The sequence below is a fragment of the Anopheles marshallii genome, chromosome 3, assembly GCF_943734725.1.
Source record: "Anopheles marshallii chromosome 3, idAnoMarsDA_429_01, whole genome shotgun sequence".
NCBI classification, from domain to species: domain Eukaryota; kingdom Metazoa; phylum Arthropoda; class Insecta; order Diptera; family Culicidae; genus Anopheles; species Anopheles marshallii.
The window spans coordinates 70,210,394-70,234,049 of record NC_071327.1 but is presented as its reverse complement, the minus strand read 5'-3'; the positions used below and the strand labels follow the sequence as shown (position 1 = coordinate 70,234,049).

Genomic DNA, 23,656 nt, shown 5'->3' with positions numbered 1-23,656 from the left:
GAAAAAGTGGAACAAAAGTTTAAAGCAAAACATGCGTCTAAATTAGATTCGCAAAAAAAAGGAAGCGCCTTATCGGGAGCGGCTGTAAGGTGGAACACACCTCGAAAGTCGCGTGTACTTCGATGGACCCAAATATTTGAGCACAACCTTCAAGTTCAAACGCGAACTAAGGGAGAAATCATTGAAGTTACAAGTGAAAACAGTACCGCAGGTAGGTTTGCCTTTGACCCAATCTTCGCCCAACAACAACTTCTGCCATTCTAGCTCTCCACGCGTAGACCTGCGAGTGTGATAATTGGACTAGCGGTAATACTGCCTCGGGAACAAGCGACGGCGAAACGGGTTACGATGGCGTAACAAACTAGGAACCGCAGACACGACAAACATAATCGTGCCCGGTCATGGCAGGTGCAATCGGGTACCGAATCACATAACGATATCTCTCTATTGATCCGTCAGTAATGATGAAATGCCTTGGCAAAAGGGTCGTTTTGTTACCGCAACGGAGCGGGTGACAAATTAAGAACATTGGTAATGTCAGATAGAAGGGAAAAGTATTGTTGTAATCTCCAAAATATAACTCAAAATGTACACTACATTTACTTTATAACCCTGTAATAAGCACAGGAGATTACTCATCTCGTATGAATCATATCAACGTATGTATGTAAACAATTTACTCTGCATGAGTATCAAAAGCCCCTGTTGGGTAATGGATGAAGTGGCCATATATTTGCGAACATTTATTTCTCGATACCATTAGCATTGAGGTGTGATAGGCTCATTTTTCCACGAACAGTACTATCAATCCGGTGTGGACAATTATTCGTTCAAGTTCAAAACTGGTACTGGCGTTGTCACATATATTCGTGCGACGGTACGTGGATATTCGATCTAATCGCAACCTGCACACTCGTAACCTTCGCTGCATTTTGGCAGGCTTGTTGCGTGCTGCGTAACATCGCAATCCTTCACCTTACTTACAAACTCCAACTCCAACGGTATCCGCAGCACCCGACGAAACGCCTCCGTGGAACTACCTCCAAAAAGGCTGCATACCTTTGCCACGTCCATCGCCAACACGCAGTTGCGCTGCTGGAGGTCAATTGTCAAATTGTGTCGCGTCCAAAAAAAATACAACATCAAGTACGCTCACCCAGAGGAGTGTGACATTCCAAAGTCCAGCCGGACCGTTCCAACGCCACCAACACCACCAAGGAAATGGCCTCAACGAGGGTGGGCAGAATGGTTTAGGGTACCGTACCCGCATGGAGGAACCAACACCACGAGCCTTCCTTTACCTCCGTCTAACGGACAAACCAGTCTCTTTCATCAAGCGTCTCAAGGTCCGGCAGTCGGTAGCGGACGACCATGCCAAATGGTGGCGGCTGTCACGAACAGACCCTAATAGGCGCGTACTGCATGGGATGGTAATTTTGTTTATGATAGCAGCAGGCGCACGGGCCCACACCATCCGGAAGGTCGGTGTGCGTGCTGGGGTGGCATTGTGGATGCAAGTGATACTGCACGCATAATTGGGCGCAGTGTCTTGAATATCAAACACCTGCGCCGACATAACGGTCCGTGTGCCACAGACAGTGGAACCGGTAATGGTGACATTGTGAATTTTCGTTTTTACTCTGATTTATTTCTTATACCTCATCGTTTTTGCAAGAGATTCTCGAGCATTAAATATCTTAACATGATCAGCTGACTAAAAACATATCGTCAAAATTGAAATCCCGCAGCGATATCGCTTGATTAGCTCGTAGTATAATCTGTTTTAGTTAGTCCCACCATTAATTTTTATGGGATATGCCCAACATAGCAAAGATCAATTTTATGCAGAGGATCGGTAAAAATTGTCGGGATTCTTTACTATCACCAAATGTAGAAGACACCTCAGAGTTTAATCTTTCCAGACTTCCAGAATTGAGCCTCATTCTCCCGAGATGCTTATTTGGGGATCGAGTGGAAGATCTCGAGGAGGAGGAAAAGAAATGATCAACCAAATATTACAATTTACATAAAAGTAGTGTACAGATATGCGGTGTCAGAATTGCAATTGTCCAAAAGTTTAAGCTCGTAGAAATTCAACACTTCTAACAGCATTGATATGAAATGTATCTTCATAAATGCTAGAATGATGACTACTAATCGGCCCTTTTATTGTCTGAGAGAACTTCACCCTACGGAATGAAGATGGGACTGTAAAGCACATTAATAGCCCGAGTATTCACACACATGGGCTTGTTCTTTACAAAATGAACTCTATACGAAGTCCAGCTACTAGTCACCAGAGACTGCAGGTCATGTCATTAGAATGATACCAAACAACCCAGCCCGTAACAGGTTTCTCTCGACTGTCCACGAAAATAGTGACAACGTTATAGCAACTAGAGGTGGAATAATGAAGTTGAGGTTTCCATCGGAAATAGTGGGATATTAGATTGACAGATGCCTGACCATGAACGGTTTAAAGGACCTTTGCTGCAAGGGAGCAAAACTGTAAAATTGTACGTATGCTTTCAATAAGACATTGAAAATATAAGCGAATGTAGTCACGATGATCGCACAGGTTATTCTCACAACAATATTACGATATGTCAACAAACAACTGGCACGCGCTTTCGTTGTTATTGAACATCTACCTGTCGCCTGAAAACATATACTATTGGGTAAATATGTTTTTTCCCCCCTCATCAAATGAAAGCCTGTTCTTCTCTATACGACTTAAAATCTCTCGGCTACTCTCGCTTTCATCTACGACGTGTTTAAATATGCCACCACCAATGCTCAAACACATTCGCTACGACTTTAGACCCCATCGAACGGGTCCGCGCATACCCTCTAGATCCACGCTCTCCCTCTCCCCCCTCACGTCCAGCTGGCTTCGGCCGAGATTGTGGTGCAACACACGTCGAAGATCTATCCCTACTACGAGCTTAAGCCAGCAACGCACTATTGACACTGCGGGTGATGGTTGGTTGGGGACGAGTTTGGGGGATTATTGCTTCACCGCCAGCGTCGATCCACCGCACGCTACATGGTGCTAGTAGTCTGGGTCCGCGACCGGTCCACCTTTGTATGCTGTGTGTGCGCACACACACACACACACGACCGTCCAAGGAATGGTCGCGGCGTTCACTCGGTCGACCTTGGCAAAAATTAACTGTGAATGAACGCGACGCGATCTCATCGTCGATCATGCGCTACGGGACGCGATACAGCAGCGCCCGCAACAGCCATCTCTCGGTGACGTTGTGGGGCGTACGCCACAAAGCACGCCACCGACACGACACGGTGCTGACTTGAGTCGGCAGGTGAATGGTATTTTGTGACACGAGGCAAGTGCAGCAGCCCGCGATCGGTGCCGCAACCAAAAATAAAACAATGACACACGAGATACCACGTAGCGTTTGCATGCTACCCTACGGTGCAGTTCTTCGCAGTAAGTGCGACATCGGTTGCAATCGGTCATTTCCTTCGGAGCCTGAAGACTATTATAAAAATTGCTATTAGAATTCAAGCAATCTTAAGCAAACCGCTCACCGCGGATCTCTAGGTTGGTTGGGGTGGCCCCAACACTCACACTACCTGATCGATAGTAACTCTCTATCGATCGTAACCTGCTCAATGCTGCCGCATCGCCTGCTTTTGGTCCTCCATCAGCTTCCATCAACTTCAAATGGGTGTTACATAAACGATTGACCAGCCATCGTACGACTAGCTCGAGGAATTTGGAGCGAAAGGCGACCGGCGATGCTGCAAACGCCAACCCCCCCACGCTACACACCCAAACCCATTCCCAGCCCCAGCTGGAGGATGGAAATCTTAATCGCCAGACAAGAACTGTTGGAGGAGATACTGTTGTAGACCTATCCCACCGATTTTCGTTTTCTTTTATTTTGCTCCAGCATTGCTGAATGTATTGCGGTGTTCCACAAATTTTGGAATGGCAAAACCAACAAAAAAAAAAGAAAACAAAACAAAACCCCCCTTCATACACAGGACGTAACCGGGTTACGGTCGGATGATTTTTTTTTTGCGAAACTTTCGGACAACTTTCGATGCTGTGGACATCACTCCCGTACGCTGGCGGGAGTGTCCTCGACATGCTTAGCGAAACCCCAAATGTCCCCCCGATGGACAAATAGCCAGGCAAGTGGTGACATAACGGCAAGATCTGTAGTTTGTAATCACAAACATATATTCCACAATAGTATTGCCTCAGACATCTGGTGTAAGAAGAGTTGAGAGAGAGAGAGAGAGAGAGAGAAAGAGAGAGAGAGAGAGAGAGAGAGAGAGAACGATCGCTAAAAGCATCGTTTTATTGCCGCTGTTTTACACACGGGACACACATTTCCGGCAAATATTTACAACCATTCACAAACGGCCACTCAGCATTGCGAGCAGCATCAGAACACTCTGGAATTGTTTACGGTTTTGCAGACACAAAAGCTGCATAAAACCACCGTGGCGGGAATGGTTTCGAGCGGATCAGTCGTAGGCAACCAAGAAGTAAAAGTTGTTTCGAATTATGTTGTTTTGCCGTTCATTGCTGACCTCCCGGTTGGGGTCGTTTCATCCTTCCAAGGACAGGTGGGGACTCCTTTGAAAGTGACCGTACCTTAATAAAGATGCCCTGAAGGTGTGCCAATGTCCTTCGCAAGATCTCTTCCTCCTTCCCAATAGTGGAGGTTTTATTGTCTTAAGTTAGAAAGCTTTTAGCTTAAGTAGGTATCTGTCAAACAATCGAGCTATTATCGATCTGTTTACTTGTTGTTGGCAACATTTGATCTGCTATTATCAACTTTATCGGAGTAATTTCTTGTACAACTTTAGACTTTGGAATTTCTATTTGAAACATCTCGGACTTTCATAAAGTTGATTTACATTACTAAAATATGGTAAACATGGCCTAAAACCGGCTAGAAAAAACCTTGGATTTAAACATTTGCCGTGCAGCTAATCGGAACTTTTATTCGGAAAACGTCTTCTTCTTTATCAGCACAACAACCTCAAGAGCTCGTCTAGCTCTGCCATTTCTGGCTTTGTTTGGACTTAATTTGCCCGTAGCTGTATAGTCAGTCCGGGTGAGATTTTGGACTGGTCCTGTCGTCTGGGGCCGGCACCACCACCAAGTACCAATTATTATTAGTAGATCAATCTTTGTATGGAAAGCTGGCAACTTTTAATCCGCCAGAAGACACAAAAAGATTAACAAACTAAGGTTATCATAGACTACAGTAAAGATCCACTATCAGTATAACATATTCTTTGTATGATAAAGGTTCACCAAACGGTCATAACTGAATATTCATTCCCTTTTCTTCCTAGCACAGGTTTAAGGCGGGTAGGGCATCAGGTTAAGCAGCGTATGGCCAACGTTTTAATTCGATCAGCATTTAAATTGCAACGATTTGACCGAGCGGCTTGATGAGGCACACACAGGTCAACGGAGTGGTTTTTTTTCGTAAACAAACAGTTGAAAAATAACATTAATTATACATACATGACGGACAAGAAGAAGGTTGACAGCAGGTCCCACTTGTACGATCGCTGCAAACAATGCGCTTAAAGTTTGACCCAGTAAGCGAATAATTAATTCACCTGCCGATTGATTTTGTGACGGTTTCCTTCTACGGTCATCTTTTTGTGCCATTCTTCTTCCTTGAGTTGTATAACAGAAAAAAAACCTCCTACACAGCGCGAATTTTTTTTTTCCACTTCCTGGCCATCGGAACAGCGCGGCAAATTCCAATGTCGCATGATTTAGCACAGGGTGTTATCAAAACTGGTGTTATTAACTGGTTGTACCGGTTATGTTATCGCTAAAATACCTTGCAAACAGATAGACGATCCGATGCACCATCTGCCGGTACTGCAGGTCGATAATTTGTAATAACCCCTGTGGGTTTGTAGTTTATAGCCCAACAGTCACACTCTAATCGCGCTTATCGCGTTGTCCCGACCAACTGTACTAGAAGTTATTACCTCAGACATGTCACTTTTTACACGCAGCCAGACGGGGATTTAAAATTTGCACACTCGGACGCAAGGCTCGGAAGCCAAAAAGTGCGGAACATTCCAGTGCCATAATATTGGATACCTCCGCTCCGCTCCGCTCTCCAGTGTAAATCCATTCACGTGATACACACTTCTGCTAGAAGACTTTTTTGTACAGATTGTGTTGTGTATGAGTGGATGTGTGTGTGTGTTTTTTTTATACGTGGCTCACACATTTTGTAACCTGTTCTTCTTTATCCCTCGATACCGTTTGAGTCAAAGAAAGCAAAAAAAAACACGCGTTGGTCGTGTGAAGCGCGAATGAAGAAAATCATCTGATCGACGCGGAACCCCAATACGCAACGGCGTGTGTAGCAATAGAAGCCGCCAGTACGTTGGTGTGAGTGGTTTTTTTTCCCTTCACCCCAAAAGCTAACACACATCTCTAGCGTCATAGTAGGCACTGGCCATGTGTACGTATGTTCCGCCAGCGAGGTGCAACGCGTCTAGTGCGCATGCACCGAAGCACATCAAGTGGGTACAGAAGCGAAAAAAAATGCTTTACCGCACTAGCATACGGTGCGCCACACAGACACACTCCAACACTAGAGCGGTGAGGCAATATTTGACACTTCAAACCACCGCTAGCCAGTCAGCCGGGCGTTATCATTACCGGACGGATGCCGTGAGATATGGTACCGTTTTTCTAACTCATCGATGATCGTTTGGGTAGGGCCTGTAAAGAACTGGGGCGATGATATCAGCAGCATTTGCAACAGTCAAGAGCTGTTGAATCATTTTCTGAATCATCGCTCAACTGCTGTTCGGTTGAATCCTGCCTCGATCTACAACGAAATTCTCAACTCTTAGCCTTGTGTCTTGCATATCTTAAAATGAACAACGCGTGCTGATCACGAACTTTGATCAAAAGTGCAGTTGGTGCACTGCTTCAGACGCAACTTTACTTCAACATAACTGGATGTGCTGACCTTAAGGCAACGCGCGACTTGAAGGCTAAACTGATATGTGCCGACCTTACTGAAAAGTATGCATATATCCAACAATCTAGTCAACCATGGCCCCAAACAAAACGACTTCGGTGCGGTGTGTACCACATGCGAACGATCATGTTTCGTTTCGAAGGTGCGTTATGCGTGAGTGATCGATAAATGTGCCCCACCAGGGCCAAACAGCAATTAGCCCAACCAGTTGCCAAACACGCTGGCAAAGCCGTGTGTATATCGCGAAATCGACGATTTGCAGTGATGATCGACACGGCAGTCTCACCGAAAAGGAGAAAGAGATAAATAAACGGACACATCGAAAGGACTCCGCGTGCTCTGGATGAAACTTACCGGTTGTTTTCCATGTTTGTGGGCAGATCCGTGTAACCGTTCATCGTCCTGTATGGCGCTTGGTGTGTCGGAGAGATTGGATATCGTGCAGTGGATTTTATAGATTATTGTACCAACAGGAACAATGTGCTTTCTGCTTCGGATTTTCCAAATTTTCCGATAATTAACACTTCTCGTCAGGCACACTCGAGCGCGCACAAACACACAAACACACGGCAACAAAAATACACACACACACTTTTACCGGAAAACCCACCCAGCTCTTCGTCACACTATGGAACTATGGAGGCTGAATGCGGTAGAGCTACTTCGATTGTACAAATGTGTTTTTCCCTCGTATCCGACCGATTGCAGGGATTTCCTTACTTTTGGTGATTTTCTATCTTGCTCTCCCGCTCACTCTCTATCTTGCTTTGGCCTTCTCTCGTTGTACGCCCTTTCTGGCTTTCGCACGCACTGATGCTGGGGAGCGCGCTAGCGGATATTTCTGATATTTTGTTTAACTGCTCCTATATTAACTTGCTTCGGTTGCCTTGCCAATGCCTCACATGCCACACTGCAATTTGCACACTGCAGAGACAAACACATAACACACACGCACGCACACAAACCACACACGTTGGTTCTGCAGAGGAAAACGAAACTTTTGCTTGGCCGAAATTGTTGGATCATTCACAGGGACGACGACGACAGCCTTCACCTTTGGTATGGCGCTACGCAAGGTGTACGGAGACTTTTCCTTCGACGATTGACTTATACCCGGGGGTATTTAGGTGTTTAGGATGAATTTCGTTTTCCTGGCTACGGGGGCGGCGAGCCGTTTGAGTTTCTCTCGCGGACACACAACCTACGCGACGCGACGGACGATTTCCAATTGAAAAAAATACGTTACTGCCGCGGAAGGTAAACGTTTCGTGCCGTACTAAGAGGTACAGTGCACCACACTACCAGCGCACACCGTCTGTGTAAACAAAGCTGACAACTATCGTGCAAAAGTGTACACAACTGCTTCAACGAAGTGGAAATGTATTTTGTTTACAATTGTTTTCAAGTACAACTTCATAAAAATATTACAGCATAATGTTTTACCATAAATTCCACCGAAAAAGCTGTAATTTATTACCAGCAGAACCATTCTGTCATGCACTGTATTACGCACACATTTACACTGCTACTGTCAAGCGTCGGTTTGCCTCTCTTTCTTGCCAATATGAGCCATACGTATACCGGCTCTTTCAACGGATCGGCTGATCGGCCATTCGGCTCTCTGATTGGCTGATGGCAGGCAAGCGTGCTAGTGTGTGCAAAATTCGTGAAACTTTCTCATGCCAAAACATTTGTTCTTTTTTGTAGCTGTGTGTGTGCTCGGTAACGGTATGTGACAAAAGTTTTGTGACGAAAAATATTTCAAATTTAAAACCAAATACTCGTTAGCAAAGAACGTGCTAGAAGAAGCTTGTCCAAGATTAATGTACTTTAATTTTATTAATCACTATTTTATTTATAGATTAACTAATAATTAGTTGATTACAACTAAATATTTTATAATTTTAAACTACGCAGGGGCCGGCAATCTAATCAAACGATAGATTTCATAATTAAATTAATTTTATACATTCTTGTTAAAAACTCCATTTTGTATCACCATTTGAAATATTATTAAACCAGCTATCAATTTTAAAAGCAATCAATTGCAAATGTTGTCAATCCGAGCCCAGAATCAGAAAGTCTCATTTAGTGAAGTACACTTTTTCTTATAATAGACATAAATAATGGAGGATAATTATCAGACCGAAGACATCAGACCAAAGCAGAAAGGAAGAAAAGAATGAAAGCAAGAGAGTTGTTAAACGATGGTACAGTGCAGAAGCGGAATGAAACACCACGAGGATCTGGAGGCAGGAACCACAAACATCGTATGATCGTACGATTTTTTGCCTCCATTTTTGGTCCACTTGAACCCTTTCATACTTCGATCCTCTTTACGCCATCAGATGCATCCGTTATCCTTTGAGGTAACTCGTCATCAAATGTACCAACACTAATATCAAGAAGATTGAGAACCTGATATGAAGATGAACCGATTTATGATAAATAACTCTAGTTTGTTTGGTGTTATTATCTCTGATTTTATGTGTGAAAGTGTAATCCGTTATCATAGAATGGTACACTCAAGGGTTCGGTGAAGTAATATTGAAATATGAACTGCTCGCTAGCATGCAGTTCCCACTCGCATCCTCTGCGGGTAGCGACAAGTATTACGAAAGTTCTAGGTCGTCGTTTCGTGTTTCGCATATTTTATTAATTCGATTGGGCTTTGCGAGAAGAAAGGGAATACGACGACAGAAAAAAAACCATATGGCGTGATGCAATGGAATCATACGACAGGGATCGCCAATTTGCAACTGGCCTGATCACGGCGGTTAACAATGCTTTTGTCGACCGGAAAGTTCTAGATCTGGCATGATTTCGAATCACTTGAGCACACTAGCTCCTACCCTAGATGGGAATGACTTTAGTGGACAGTCATGTCACCCACGATGGATAATTTGTACAGCAGACAACTACTCATTATGCAACGGCTACTATTGAATGCACATGTCTCGACTGATAAGCCGCTCGGACATTTGCTTTCGAAGACTTCATTCCGATACCAGGCAAAACCTTTGCCGAGAGTGGCGCATTTTCGATGACACACTGTTTGATGTCTTTTGATCTGAGTGACAAAGCGTTATCATTTTCCGTTGATAACGCGGTCACGCGATTTTGAGGAAGTGCTAATAAACAGTAATGACAAAAACAGGGATCTGAATGTAGGATTTTTTTTTAATGTTTGCATATTCCAATCGGTACCAAAAAATAAGTTTGTTTGATGTCAATTCTATAAAAATCTCTCTTAGATCATCACCCTGCCAAAACCACCAAAAATAAAACATCACACGGTTTAATCCGTAGCAGAAAGGGTTTGTGAATTCTATCTTTCTTCATCTTGAACTACAATATTGAAGAACTGATAACACATCGATCAAACACTGTAAGCTGTTAAATATTCGAATGTAAAGCGTTCTACCGTATATTAACTAGTTCCACGTTCTGCCGCTGTGGAACTCAAACTTAATTAAATTCTAGTTCAATGCGTACTGCGTAGGAGACACTTTGTCTGGTTTACAGCCCTAGGTCCTCATGCAACTCCAATGTTTTATAGTTTCACATTAGCAATTCAGTCTATTGGTTCATAAAAAAGCAGTCTGCACTAGCTAGACGTTGAAGGGATTGTTTAAAGATAAACGTATACACTCCATTCCATCGTCTCAAATGGCACTCAAACAAAACAGGTCTTTACAATATTGATTGTTGATAAAATGTTGATAGCTAATAAACGGTTCAATAGATTAAAGTATTTATTTGTTGATAGGTAATGCCAACCTTTGTGGGAAGTACTGATGAGTGTACGACAAGTGCGGTATGTCTGATTAGTTTTGCTGTAACTGTTACATCAGTTGTCTACGCACAGAACTTGTATCATCATTCTGATACTAAAACACGCTAAAGATATCAGACATCTATCACACCCCACGCGACACAATATAATGTAACTAGTAGCAATAGTTTTGTCTAAGAATGAAATCGGGATGTGCGCGGACGCACTTCCCGGCTACCAAAAATTGCGCATACGAGTTATCCACGTGAGGGATAATCGCAGGGGTCAACCCAACCCAGTGTGCAATGGAAGAGCCTCGCCCTGGGGGAACCGCCTTGCTGATCACGGTAACCCCTATGCCAGGTAAGTATGCTTTCTGTCACGCACTCTGGCCCACCCCATCTGCCGGCTACATGCAGCCCTAGCGATTGTTTACCGCCGCTCTACCCGTAACACTCTCAACTCACACCACAAAACAGCGGATTCACTGCGTGAGCGAATTCGCTTTTCAATCTCAGTTGGCTATGCACCGGAAAAACGGTTCTCCTGCTGCTGCCTCTCCTGTACCATGGAGCTGTTTTGTACTTACTTGAATTTTATTGTAATTCGAATTTTTTTTTTTAATTTTTGTCCCAAAACATTATTAAAACTCTTTCAAAACTGCACCGAACTCTTCTCTTTTTATGTCCGCTCTCTTGCGAAGGCAATTGACAACCGGTCTTCCCAATGTTTTGCGTTTGTCAAAAGCCGGCTAGCGAACCTTAACAAATCGTTGCACCGTCGTTCGCAGTTAAAGAATGTCCCGATTTTTATCTCTTTTTGCTAAACCATTTCCCATCATTGGAATGGTTCACGTGAAGGCATTACCAGGTAAGCGAAAGGAACTGAAATTCTGCTCCGGAAAACATAACTAGTGTGTCCTACCCACAGGAACTCCCCTGTACAAAGGAAACATGGACAGCATTATCAGTGCAGCGCGTGCCGAAGCTACCATTTATCGGGAATGCGGTGTGGTAAGCCTGATTGGATACACTCGAACTACTCGGCGCCGGCTCAGCGAGACTTATTTTCGCCCCGTAGGATGGACTGTTGGTTGAAAACATGCATGACATTCCGTACATTCGGCCGGCCGATGGTATCGGTCCGGAAATTACGGCTGCAATGAGCCGAGTAGCGCTGGCAGTACGTGAAACGGTACCGGATACGCCGTGCGGGGTACAAATTCTTGCCGGCTGCAATCGCGAAGCACTGGCCGTGGCAAAAGTGTGCCAGATGCAGTTTGTCCGCGCAGAAGGGTTCGTTTTCGGTCACATGGCCGACGAAGGTTTTACGGATGCATGTGCCGGGTCTTTGCTGCGATACCGTAAACAGATCGATGCGGATGATGTCCTCGTGATAACTGACATCAAGAAAAAGCATAGGTAACAAATCGGAGGGACGTTTTACTTGCATTCAGTTAAAGGTACTGATTTCATTTCCTTTTCAGTTCACATGCCATTACGGGTGATGTATCGATCGCGGAAACGGCACATGCGGCTGAGTTCTTTCTGTCCGATGGCATAATCGTAACCGGAAGCTCCACTGGTTCTAGTGCCGAACGGAGCGATTTGGAAGCTCTACAAGGGAATACCACTTTGCCACTCATCATTGGTTCGGGCCTAACGCTTGATAATTTGCCCAATTATTGGACACTAACACACGCAGCAATCGTTGGTTCCCATTTCAAGGTAAAGGGGCATTGGAGTGCCGAGCTGTGCCGGTCGCGTGTACAATCTTTCATGAAAGCTATAGAAACGCTGCGTTGTCAACAACCGAGCTAACTACTACCAATTAAACGTTTTATTCGTATAAATAAAGCTATTTTTACTTTTTCTTCAATAATAAATGTCCCTTCGGTTTCAACTTTTCACCCAACAGCTTTCGTTTGGTTTCTTCTGCCTCCGCCAATTGTCGATTGTGTCGTTCTACGGCAAAGTCCACCTCTTTGGACAGCGTTACGATTTGTTTGGCAATTTCTCGCTGTTGAATAAGCCTTTTCTTTTGGTTGGACTGTGGATGAAGAAATAGATCATTTCAAGCTATTGATAATTTCAACCGGTTATTATAAAAAAACTTACCCCAAAGGGTGTTACCCGCCCATCCATAAAGGTGTAATCAGGAAGGTGTGTTAGCGGACTGGATTTGTTTGGATTCCGAACACATTTTTTCGTTTCCACATTCAGCACAGCGGCACCACGAGCAGATTGGACTCCTGTCGAAAAGGATTATAAGTTATTTATGCACACGTAACGCCACACGAGTTGTTGCCTACCTTTATGGAAAGTTCGTATAAATAATAGATTTTTAAGCACCGGCATTTTGCACAGTATCAAAACACACTTCTGGTTCTATTATTTTGATTATCCAACAGCAACGAAAGTTGACAACAGCGGTGAAATATCTCTGCACACTGGTACCTCACCTGTTTGGTGCACGCAGAAAATTAGACACATTGCATTATCTAGCGAAAAAAATATTCCGTCATGCAAACTCAACCTTATCCAACATTTCCTCCCCTTGAATAGGAGTACACATTGTAAAAATTAATTTAAAAGAATAAAATGCTTTCCCGCTCATTCAACTCAAATGATGCGTACAAGTGCTGAAATTACGCGTATAGATGCCTAGCTGTGATGTCACAACATATTTGTCAAATTTGACATTGATCGAAGATAAATATCAATAATAATAAAAAGCGACCTGTGTGGAACTTTGTAAATTTTACCGTGCTGTGAATGGTACCACTTGAGCAAAGACCGAGCATTTAATCAATAAAAATGGTAGTTAAAACAGCCAATTCCGATAAAGCAACGAAGACCAAACAGTCTCACATCGCTTCAGTGTGGAACCGTGCTATCAAACCCAATTCGGAGTGGGCTGAAAAGGTACACCTGTTCTTCGATATACTGCGGTGTTCCATCTGAAACGCTAGTTAGGATTAGTAGCTTATCGAATGATGTAGAAGCTATTTTATATCTCCTTTTTGATGTTGGTAGAATCTTAGAAGTGTAGAAGAGATCCATGTTCTGCTGAAACGCGTCACACTCATACCCACATAATGTTTGCATTTCTTTCAGGATGATTTTCTGGATGTAGTATACTGGGCCCGGCAGGTGCTAAGCATTCTAATTGGAATAGTAATGGGTCTCATTCCACTGAAAGGATTCGTTGCGCTTGCTTTGTAAGTTCTTGATGTTATTATAACAAAATTAAGAAAAAATCTACAAATATTCATCTCCCCTTTCAATCACTTCTACAGGTTTGCCTTGCTGAACTGTGGTGCCGTTTATCTGTACAGCACCAGCTTCCAGAACATTGACGAAGATGCGTACGGCGGCATGTGGGAAGTGGTGAAGGAAGGGTTCATGACATCTTTCGCGTGCTTTTTGGTCACGTGGATTATCTTCTACACCGGCGTCCATTTCGATAGCGTTGTAATAGAGAAGAGTCTCTAGGGAAAAAGCCATTGTTACACACTCACGCATGGGAGATTTGTAAAGCGGAAGGAAGAGAATGAGCTCGTTGTTTTGATTAATTTATTTAACACATTCATCAAATAAAACCCCGTATTGCGCAGTTTTTTCGCGTGCAACACGGAACAACCAAATAAAGAATGTAAAATGAATCAATCGTAAGTAAATGTTCTTAGTCATCCGGATTCTAGAAACATAATGTGGTGAATTATTCAATGTCTTAATTACACAAAAAAATAACATAAACCCGTTGCTTTCAAAATCAAACGTTTTAACAAATTCACAACATGCATCTTCCTCTCAAGTGCATTGCCGTTCTCACGATGCGTAGCCAACTGAGATGAGATGCGTTCACTGCGAGAGATGAGAAGGATACGGGTAGAGCGGCAGTTAACAATCGCTAGGGCTGCATGTAGCCGGCCGATGGGGTGGGCCAGAGTGCGTGACAGAAAGCATACTTACCTGGCATAGGGGTTACCGTGATCAGCAAGGCGGTTCCCCCAGGGCGAGGCTCTTCCATTGCACACTGGGTTGGGTTGACCCCTGCGATTATCCCTCACGTGGATAACTCGTATGCGCAATTTTTGGTAGCCGGGAAGTGCGTCCGCGCACATCCCGATTTCAGACGCATCAAACATTTAACAATAACCACACACAGTATTCGACGCAGTCTTGCTGGAAAGAACCAGCCGTATTCGGACTACAAATCAATGTTCGTTAAAGACCATCAATTGCTCTTTTTAAAAATCTACAAACACTGGAATTTTATTGTTGGAGTGTAGTACTGTTGGAGGCTTGCGCTCATCTCGTGTTGCTCTAGTTTATTCGAAACGACCCACAAACGGTCTAAGCTACGGAAAAATACATACGATTGTTTATTAACGTGTGATTCTATTAGAGTGTCGGCTCAAGGGATAGCATACTATCCGGGTTCGTTGTCAGTGCCACAAAGTGCTGCTGCACCTGCAATTGCCCATACGCACAGCCACGCACATCTCTATGCGCGACAGAAATGGGTTTCTTCTCGGCAGTACGGGACAATGGAACTTGGAGCTCATTACACACTTAGCATTTATATATTTGTGCTCAACTTTCAATGTCGAAATCATCAAACTTCTCTACCGTGGTTACGTTCTCGAACTCTGAGTATAATGCTCAAGTGTGGGGGTCTGTGTGTAATTGATCTAATGTGTGATCTAGTCTACTAAACGGTCTATATGCGGTTGCGGTTCGTTTACTCGTCACCATGACAACTATGTACGATTATCGATGTCTCTAGACGTCCATTGGTTACTCCTCTAGAATGCTTTGTTATTTGCAGCTGATTTGTTCGCATATTACTATCCTTATTTTGGCACAGTTCCTTTTTCTTCTTCTTCTCACACCGGTGTATGTATGTGTCTTGTACAAAACAAAAAGAGATACAGAAAATCGCAGCGCATTGGAATCGATGACCGTGTTTCCGCCCTAGACGAAATGAGAACCAACACACATCCGAAATTTCTGCATTAAATTGTTTTCTGACATGTCATTTCGCCCCTGCGTACCTGTGGCACACACTGTGTCGTGTATGTTGCGTATGATAGCCACACTTAGAGTACCCTTAACCCCTAAACCTTACCAGCAGCCTTTAATAACATTCCTGCCCGTAAAAAAGATGCCCTGGACGAAGGCAAAGAAGTTAGCAAAAAACAAACGTTCATAGTCTTTTACATGCTAGGTTCTAATAACGCACCTGTTCCGTTACCAAAAAATGTTGGAGGACAATAATAACAGTCTTTCAATGAGCTACCGTAGGGTGTGGCGATAGTACAGCTAAACAAAAAAAAGGCTTACATTACACTAAACACATAACACACATTAAAACACTCACAATAGGAGAGCACCGACTAAAGATCAGAAACAATAAAAGAAAATAGATCGCAACTTGTGCAACACAACGTGTCTGCATATGCTTTTGGCAGTAAAAATAATACTTTCCTTGGTACGCATTAGAATTGAGTCTTTGCATTGCCGAGTCTCGGTGTTGTAAAGAATTGTTAAAAGAATAGAGTAGATCAACAAAAACGAACCTATAAAAATGTACGATATAAAAAAAGGGATAAAAGAATCCTACGTTCTGATGTACCCTGCCTTATCCATATATCATTCGCACCAAATACTACTGACTTGTCTCAACCTTGTTCCACTACCGGGCCTTTCCTTTCCGTGATGCTTTGCTCCTGAGCGCAATTTTCATTATTCCATGAATGCTCCTAAGTGTGTACCTTTTGGAGTAAGACTAATTTTGCATTTGTATCAGTTGAGTGAAATGTGTAGCTCGAGCTCATCCCCGTCACACATCGACCGTGTCTTCGTCCTTGTAGACGGTTGACTCTCTGTACATGGTTTTACGTGATGATTTCTGCAGCCCTTCAACTAGTGTCTCCTGAAAGAAGTAAAATTTACATAAATATGAAACAAGAAGGTGTCATGGTAAATAACTAAAAGCAGGTGAAAATGATAGAATTAGTATGCGAAATTAACTACCAGGTGAATAAATTACGTGCCGAACAGTGAGAAAGTAGTCATGAATGGAATAATTAAGATGGATCTTAACAGTCAACAACAAGGCGATGAAAATGATGAACATGTTTGCAACAAATGTTATCAGAACTTAAACCGAATCGGACACCAACCTCAAACAAAGCGGTAATTTTTTTTCCAGCCACAATACGCTTAATGAGCGTTTCGTCTTTCGGTGGCGTTCCGGCCGGTTGTGCGACGGGTTCCTCAGTGCTGCTGCCAGGCAGTGCATTATCACCATTTTTATTAAAGCTGCTATTCGGACTGCTACTAGTACTACCGCTACTAATAATGCTACTACTTTTTTGACTATTGCGTCCTAGCAGCGAGGACGGAGAGGTACGCATTACGGCCGATGCCGAGTGAGAGGAAATGGAACTACGCATCAGCGAATTACGCTCGAGTTCTACTACTCGGTGGGAAGATCGGTACGATCATACACACAAATAATAGTAACAATGGCGAAAGTAAGTGTCGAAAAAAAAATTCAAACACACAAACACGTGCACGAACGATCGTCATCCATCGTTGGGAGAGGGGGGAGGGAGCAGAAGTCACAGGCGGAGGGCAATCGTATGCAAAAAGAATAAAATAAGTAAAAAACAAAACAAAATCAAACTTTTTTCTAACATGCAAAAATAAAACAAAAATTGTGTTAGCATCTAATTGCTCGAAGCCATACCTCCCAGTTTGTTTAGTCCTGCCGCCATGTCCCTGACCGATTTCTTCTCGATGACGGCACCTGCAACATGGAAAGAGTAATTAGAAGCTTTTCCCGGACTAACAAGCCCGCTCGTTCCCGGCCTTACCTGGCGTAATACCCAGTATACTTCCACCCGTACCGGCCGTACTTATAGCACCGGGCGTTATGCCAACAATTGAACCTCCGGGCGTTTGACCGGAGATCAGCACCAGATCCCCATCCGTATCGATACTATCGACAGACGGTTCGGAAAATTCAGCTTTTGATTCATGTCCCAGCACCGACCACGGTCGTGGTTTCGGTGAAATGATCGGTGTTTTCTGTCCGGTTCCATTTCCAAGCCGCGACATTCCATGTGCCGGCGGTTCCACGTGATGACTACTGCGTACCGATTCATTGCTAGGCGATTTGCTGCCCGTTATTGTTGTGGCACCATTATCCACCGGGCGTGATTCGCGACCCGGCGTTTCCACCACCTCCGTGGCCGCTTTCACCAGGGGCGATTTACGGTTGACCGACGGTGATACTTTCTCCAGGTTGTCTGATGAGCGGGAACGCGATGTCCAGTTAACGCCCTTTAGCAGTGGCGATGAGCGATCCAATTTCAGTGGTTTACGTTCTTCCAGTATCGGTGTTGTTTCACCGGATGTTACATTGCTAAAGCGGCCTCCATCATCGCGGCTCAACGTTGGACTGTCGACGAAGCTCAGCGAGCTACACTCCTCGGAGGTGGGCGAAACGAGTGGCGTTAGTGTGGATGGAGTGGCCGACCCAGGCCGGAAGAATGATTCTATGCCTTCGTTTACTGCCGTGCCACCACCACCCACTACACCACTGCTATCCGTTATGACCGGCTTTTTCGGTGCACGGGTTTTTGCACGCTTCGGGCGTCCTGCAATGTGGAACAAACACACACACAGACACATAAATTTATTGTAATTATCTTTACAATATGAAGCTAAAGTTAGATTCATATTTGGTTTGGTCTTACCTTTTACCAAATGCTGTAAGGTTAGCGATTGACTCGGAAGCTCCGTTATTGAGTCGCAACATTCGTCTTCCTTCGCGTTCGGCGATTCGTACTTCTTCGAACCGCTGGTATTGCTGCTGCTCCGTGACACACTCGCAATGGACGCTTCGGTAACGTCCGGAATGTTAGCAAGGCTTAGATTTTCTATACCCAATCCGACCACCGACTGTGGCCGTACCTTTCTTGCGATCGAACGCCGTTTGTGTTGCAGTTGCGGTGTTGCCTAACGGGTGCGTGGGTGGAAACGTAACATTAGCGAAAGGTTCAGCAAGTCTTCACACCAAAACAAATCATTTCTTGGGCATGGAACATTGGACAACGGGAAACCGAAGGTGGGGAAACATGCCCCTTTTTTAACATGGGAATGCAGGTAATACATAGAGGAGCAACATAAATAACTCTACAGCCAATTAATGGGGTGGGGTGGAGGTAGATGCATGCATTAAAAAGGTAGTGACCGCTATTGCTATAATACTCACTAGGTTTAGGTATTCCAATTTCTGTCGAATGTATGTGTGTGTGTTTGGGTGTGTGAGAGCGCGATGTGGTAAGAGATGGGATGGAAGTAATCGGTGAAAAATGTTGGAATGAATTTGAAACGTTGGTAGAGAAGTATGATGAAAACAATGAGGTACAATTTACAACAATTGCATGGTGCACATTGGCACGAACGGGTAAACTTACCGTGGGTGAATCAAGACCAAGTTTCGGTAAATCTAAACCACGCAGTTCGAAGTTTGCTATCGGCTCGGTGCTCTAGCGAAAGGGGAGAGAATAAGTAATGTGTTGTTAAGTTGTATGCCTTTCCACCTGTGCTCATACTATTAAACACCGTACCTGACTAGAATTATGTTTGCTACCATCCAACGAATGCAAATCGTCCGTATAGCTGAGTGGTCCCTCGGCGATGCCCAAACCCTTGCGATAGCGTGTTAACGCTTCCAGCACCTCGTCTGTTGCGCGATCAGAAATCAAACTTGCTAGCGATTGTTCGACCTCACTAGGGGCATACAAAAGCATAAAAGAACTCTCAGTATAATGCTTACAATCGAGTCCAGCGCATAATATACCTGATGCGATTCATCACCTCCCCACCGGCACTGTTTACGAGGCAGCTTTGCAAGAACTCCTCGGAAATCGTCAATCGCTCTGCACATCCTTTACGTAGCTCGGTCAGTACTACCTGGGAGCCTAACGTTTTGGGACACTGTTCGATTCCAGTACGAAGCATGGTTTCCATCGTTTCCTGTAGAATGAACAAGCGGGTCTCTTTCGATAAAAGGTTCTACTATCACGCATATGTTGCTCATGTTACCTCCAGATAGCTCTTAATCGATTGGTGAAGTTCCGTTTTCATTTTTCCGAGCCGAACCTCTATCGGGTGCGGATCACAGCGTACGGATTCTTGCAACTTCGGGAGCAGCTGTTTGCAGTTTTCTGCATCCTCGAGTAAACGCGACAAGCTACCGTCGAGAGAGCTCTGCCGGGAGGACATCGTTTCTTGCGTTTCTGCAACCAACTTATCCAACACTTGGTGAGTGGATGAGAGCAGAAAACCATGCTGCAGCCTGTTGGAGAGAAGTTATTAAAGCGGAAAGGGATTAATGTAAGGTTTGGGAGGAAGTCCACAACAACACATACCGAAAACCTTGTCCATGGGTGCGCTTGAATCCATTTCCATTGCGGAACAATAGTTCCTGCATTTTTCTCATCAATCCATCTGTACGTTCCGGGTGTTGCTTTAGACAAGGCGCTATATCATGCAACGGGAACGGCATATTGCGCACCGAGAAATTGTTCTCCAGCGCGTACACAATGTCCGCGTACCCTTGCAGTGTAATGTTATTCCGATCGAGTGCGATCGTTTTCAGCTTATTGTTAATCTGCAGTGCCTTAGCAAGCAACCGTGCACCGATGTCACCCATCAGATTGCCCGTGATGTCCAGTATCTGCAAATGTTGGTTGCTGCCGAGCGCGTTGATGAAGTTGTGTAGATCGGTTTTAAGCCGATTTTCCGCCAGCACCAGCTCCTGCAGCTGGAAATCTTCCTTCTGTACTAAATTCACCAACGAATCCATTACAGTGCTGATGTGTTTCAGCTTCATGCCGGTAAAGCATTTGCTCATGAACAACGATCGAATCGAGGGGTTTTTGCCGATCGCTGTTAGCACGTGTGCCAGCTCGTAGTCCATGTTGTTGTCGCTGATATCGAGGCTCGCTAGCACGCGCACCCCGTGAATGCAAGACTCGAGCACGTGAGCTCCCTGCGATCCTAGCGAGTTACCGCTCAGATCGAGGTACAGTCCGGCCGTCGATTCGTTGCATGCCAATCCCAGGAGAAGATGTTTGAGTGCCTCCAACGGTAGCTTACAGCTGGCAATGTTTAGATGCTTCAGACTTAGACTGCTGGTGAAGAACTGCTTGAACGAGGGTGGTATTTCTTTGCCTTTCTTCGTACCGAAATTGTTGTGCGATACGTTCAAGTGCAGCAGATGCGTAGCGCAACCGCGCAAGAGAGCTCCAAAGACCTGTGGAAAGGTGGTTTGAGACATTTTAAAAATCGATTTACATTCGTTTTTGTCACATACACATACACTTTCTAATGTTGTATCCGTACGCGAAATATCCAAATGTTCTATTACATTAGGCTGTGCTAAAAAGTTGTACAGATTCTGGAAAAAGTGAATTGAAAATTAAATATATTTTAGGCCCACCTACGGATTAACGCTAATTCTAACGATACGTTACGTTTACGTCATCCTTAAGAATGTTGCCACTCAGGTCGAGATACGTTAGTGAGTTGGAAATGTTTTGATTTAACGACAGCGAATGAGCCAACTGATTGACACCTTTGGCCGTTAGGCCGCATTGTGCCAGCGCTAGCTTGGAAAAGCCTTTCGACATTTTTGCTATTGGTCCAGCCAAATGTGTAGCTCCCTTGTCCTCGATAACATTATGGCTTAAGTCAATCGATCGTAATGCAGGCGCAGAATTTGATATCACAGCAACAGCTAGCTTATGTATAAAGTCAGACCTGGAACGGAATTGCAGTACAAAAAAAAAGGATTAATCGTGTTCCATTCTGGAGCTTTATGCCAAAATCTACTTACTTTAATCCCAACGATTCCAGGTGCAGTTCTTCCAGCCAAAGCGATCGCCGCAGTACCTGCAACACCCGCTCGAGCGTTTCCGTGGACAGTCGCGTATGGGACGCTTTCAGTCCACGAAAAAAGGTATTATACTCGAGCGCAGCAACGATCGCCATCAGATCTTTCTGCTCCAGATGATCAAAGTCACGCAAATTGAGCACACGGGCGTCGTGCGAGAGGTAAATGGTGTCGATGTCCCATGCCACCTCCTCCCGGTACTGGACCGCATGTAAATCGCACATGCAGGCGTACTGCATGCTGAACCCACCACATGGTCCCACATTGCGCGGATCGGATGGGCGCAATTCGTCCGAAAAGATGGAAGTACGCTCGATGGGATTTACATCGATCTGCAGAGTAGAAGATAATATTAAATCTAACACCCCAGAGCTGTTGCAGTTGCAATTACCTTCCGAATGATGTACCGTAGCGGAACCGTGGGGAATATCTGCTTGATTGCAGATGATAGATCGGTTAAAATTACGTCGGCATTCTGTGGATGTGGAAGACGAAAAAAACGATGGTTAGTTAACGATTTCGCTACTTTTATTGATGATCCTTACCGATGTGAAACTTCCAGCATCACCAATTGTTGAAAAGGAGTAACTCTTATCGTTGGTGGTTATTGTAAAATGCGTTGGCTTCCGACTTTCGATCGATTGTATATCTAGGTAGTGAAAATGGCAGTCTATCTGCAAAGGGATAAGATACATCGGGTCGTTAAGTTTAACTGCCCTTATCGTTTGTCCGTATCGGAACAAACCACACGATAAACGGCGAGACGCGCACGTCGCTCATAGACTTACCCTTGTCGGTACTTTGGCTGTAAGCAGATACACTCGCACGGGTGTGAATACCTGGAAGCAGGGCCCAGTTTAGTTTAACCATAAATGGGTGTTGGCGGTGCTATCGTTGCTTAAGACAGTCGGCTTACATGTACTTACCAAAACTCTGTTCTCCGTTTTATCGCTCTTTACCTCAAGTTTTACCATGTACTTTACCAGAATTTTTGTGTGGCGGCCTAGAAGAGTCTTTACACTCTCTGGAAATAATAAAAGCATTATAAACTGGTATTAATTTATCAATTCCCGTGTTTTTCTATCAGTTTCCTGTGGAACTAGAATATCGCTGAGAATAAGCTCGTGGTTGGTGTACGTATCACCTGTTATATTCTTATTGGCACCAAGGTGAATCATGAGCAAAACTTTAGCCAAATATTTTGCCGCATTATCAACTATTTGTGTAGGGGAGAGTTCACTATTACGCTTCGAAAGCATGTTGACGGAACGTTCTTCAAATTGACACTGTCCTCCTGAGCACCGTGTGAAACCGTAAAGCTTATCTTTGTTCCATATCAAGCCTGCCCTTATCAAACGTATCGATACGATACCACTATCGTCAAGTATAGGTCTTCGATTTACGATCTGCTGCGGTCGCAACTTAACAACACGAGTCATATGTGAAATTGCATCATAACAGAAACGGTGCTGCTTGGGTGCATTTGCAGACACCAGCATGACTCAGGCTGCTCGCTCAGTTATGTGGGTTGTGGCTTCGTATCGCATCACCGATTGGTTTGCGGTCATTGTTTCCTCGCAAGGGGGATGGGAGGGGTGGTGAAACTTGGGTGAACATCATTATTCGCCAAAGAAAGGACCGTCGGAAAGGCTTCAAGCGATGTGTGTGTGTGTCCTAAATTACAATCTTTAATTTTCCCTTTAAAGCGTAGTTTCTGCAAACGGTGGGCTGCGTATAAACATTTTCTTTTGCAAACATTATTTACCGTTTAGGTCTTTCGTCAGCTGCGAACGGGTCGACATTATGAAGCCGCTTGGAATGCACGTAACGTAGCCTGCAACTTTCACCGCACGACACTAGCTTCACCTACATAGTTAACGTTTTGTGTTATAGC

The 23,656-nt window shown here is 44.3% G+C and overlaps 4 protein-coding genes and 2 non-coding genes across 6 annotated transcripts; 3 read left to right on the top strand and 3 right to left on the bottom strand.

Moving 5' to 3' along the window:
- Positions 1 to 10,991: 10,991 nt before the first annotated feature.
- Positions 10,992 to 11,156, bottom strand: LOC128716551 (U1 spliceosomal RNA). The gene has a single exon (XR_008410035.1). It is a non-coding gene; the product is annotated as a U1 spliceosomal RNA (small nuclear RNA).
- A 426-nt stretch (positions 11,157 to 11,582) lies between these two features.
- Positions 11,583 to 12,605, top strand: LOC128712179 (uncharacterized protein F13E9.13, mitochondrial). The gene is made up of 4 exons (XM_053807074.1): positions 11,583 to 11,655; positions 11,716 to 11,798; positions 11,866 to 12,206; positions 12,272 to 12,605. The coding sequence occupies exons 1-4, from the start codon at positions 11,583 to 11,585 to the stop codon at positions 12,603 to 12,605; spliced, it is 831 nt and encodes a 276-aa protein (XP_053663049.1).
- A 43-nt stretch (positions 12,606 to 12,648) lies between these two features.
- Positions 12,649 to 13,142, bottom strand: LOC128713558 (39S ribosomal protein L52, mitochondrial). Its single transcript, XM_053808419.1, has 3 exons — positions 13,097 to 13,142; positions 12,903 to 13,036; positions 12,649 to 12,834 (listed from the first exon to the last, which is right to left on the bottom strand). The coding sequence occupies exons 1-3, from the start codon at positions 13,140 to 13,142 to the stop codon at positions 12,649 to 12,651; spliced, it is 366 nt and encodes a 121-aa protein (XP_053664394.1).
- Positions 13,143 to 13,601: 459 nt separating this feature from the next.
- LOC128713953 (respirasome Complex Assembly Factor 1) lies at positions 13,602 to 14,279 on the top strand. The gene is made up of 3 exons (XM_053808828.1): positions 13,602 to 13,709; positions 13,902 to 14,005; positions 14,084 to 14,279. The coding sequence occupies exons 1-3, from the start codon at positions 13,602 to 13,604 to the stop codon at positions 14,277 to 14,279; spliced, it is 408 nt and encodes a 135-aa protein (XP_053664803.1).
- Positions 14,280 to 14,751: 472 nt separating this feature from the next.
- Positions 14,752 to 14,916, top strand: LOC128716550 (U1 spliceosomal RNA). Its single transcript, XR_008410034.1, has one exon. It is a non-coding gene; the product is annotated as a U1 spliceosomal RNA (small nuclear RNA).
- A 1,716-nt stretch (positions 14,917 to 16,632) lies between these two features.
- LOC128715670 (F-actin-uncapping protein LRRC16A) lies at positions 16,633 to 23,021 on the bottom strand. Its single transcript, XM_053810580.1, has 19 exons — positions 22,907 to 23,021; positions 22,689 to 22,786; positions 22,551 to 22,601; positions 22,308 to 22,436; positions 22,154 to 22,237; positions 21,706 to 22,094; positions 21,344 to 21,629; positions 21,190 to 21,267; positions 20,237 to 21,123; positions 19,911 to 20,163; positions 19,666 to 19,841; positions 19,433 to 19,595; positions 19,280 to 19,351; positions 19,075 to 19,095; positions 18,557 to 18,818; positions 17,672 to 18,457; positions 17,545 to 17,604; positions 16,976 to 17,271; positions 16,633 to 16,725 (listed from the first exon to the last, which is right to left on the bottom strand). Exons 1-19 carry the CDS (start codon positions 23,019 to 23,021, stop codon positions 16,633 to 16,635), a joined length of 4,299 nt encoding a protein of 1,432 aa, XP_053666555.1.
- Positions 23,022 to 23,656: the final 635 nt, after the last annotated feature.

Bases quoted from the DNA above. Each gene is read 5' to 3' on its own strand.
- LOC128712179 (XM_053807074.1), top strand. From the start codon at position 11,583: ATGTCCCGATTTTTATCTCTTTTTGCTAAACCATTTCCCATCATTGGA. The intron at 11,799-11,865 runs GTAAGCCTGATT...TTCGCCCCGTAG, and splicing joins TTTATCGGGAATGCGGTGTG to GATGGACTGTTGGTTGAAAA. The intron at 12,207-12,271 runs GTAACAAATCGG...TTTCCTTTTCAG, and splicing joins GACATCAAGAAAAAGCATAG to TTCACATGCCATTACGGGTG.
- LOC128713558 (XM_053808419.1), bottom strand. From the start codon at position 13,142: ATGCCGGTGCTTAAAAATCTATTATTTATACGAACTTTCCATAAAG. The intron at 13,037-13,096 runs GTAGGCAACAAC...CCTTTTCGACAG, and splicing joins TATACGAACTTTCCATAAAG to GAGTCCAATCTGCTCGTGGT. The intron at 12,835-12,902 runs GTAAGTTTTTTT...CTTCATCCACAG, and splicing joins GGCGGGTAACACCCTTTGGG to TCCAACCAAAAGAAAAGGCT.
- LOC128713953 (XM_053808828.1), top strand. From the start codon at position 13,602: ATGGTAGTTAAAACAGCCAATTCCGATAAAGCAACGAAGACCAAACAG. The intron at 13,710-13,901 runs GTACACCTGTTC...CATTTCTTTCAG, and splicing joins ATTCGGAGTGGGCTGAAAAG to GATGATTTTCTGGATGTAGT. The intron at 14,006-14,083 runs GTAAGTTCTTGA...TCACTTCTACAG, and splicing joins GGATTCGTTGCGCTTGCTTT to GTTTGCCTTGCTGAACTGTG.
- LOC128715670 (XM_053810580.1), bottom strand. From the start codon at position 23,021: ATGCTTTCGAAGCGTAATAGTGAACTCTCCCCTACACAAATAGTTGAT. The intron at 21,630-21,705 runs GTAAGTAGATTT...ATTCCGTTCCAG, and splicing joins CTGGAATCGTTGGGATTAAA to GTCTGACTTTATACATAAGC. The intron at 18,819-19,074 runs GTGAGTATTATA...CGCACCCGTTAG, and splicing joins AATTGGAATACCTAAACCTA to GCAACACCGCAACTGCAACA.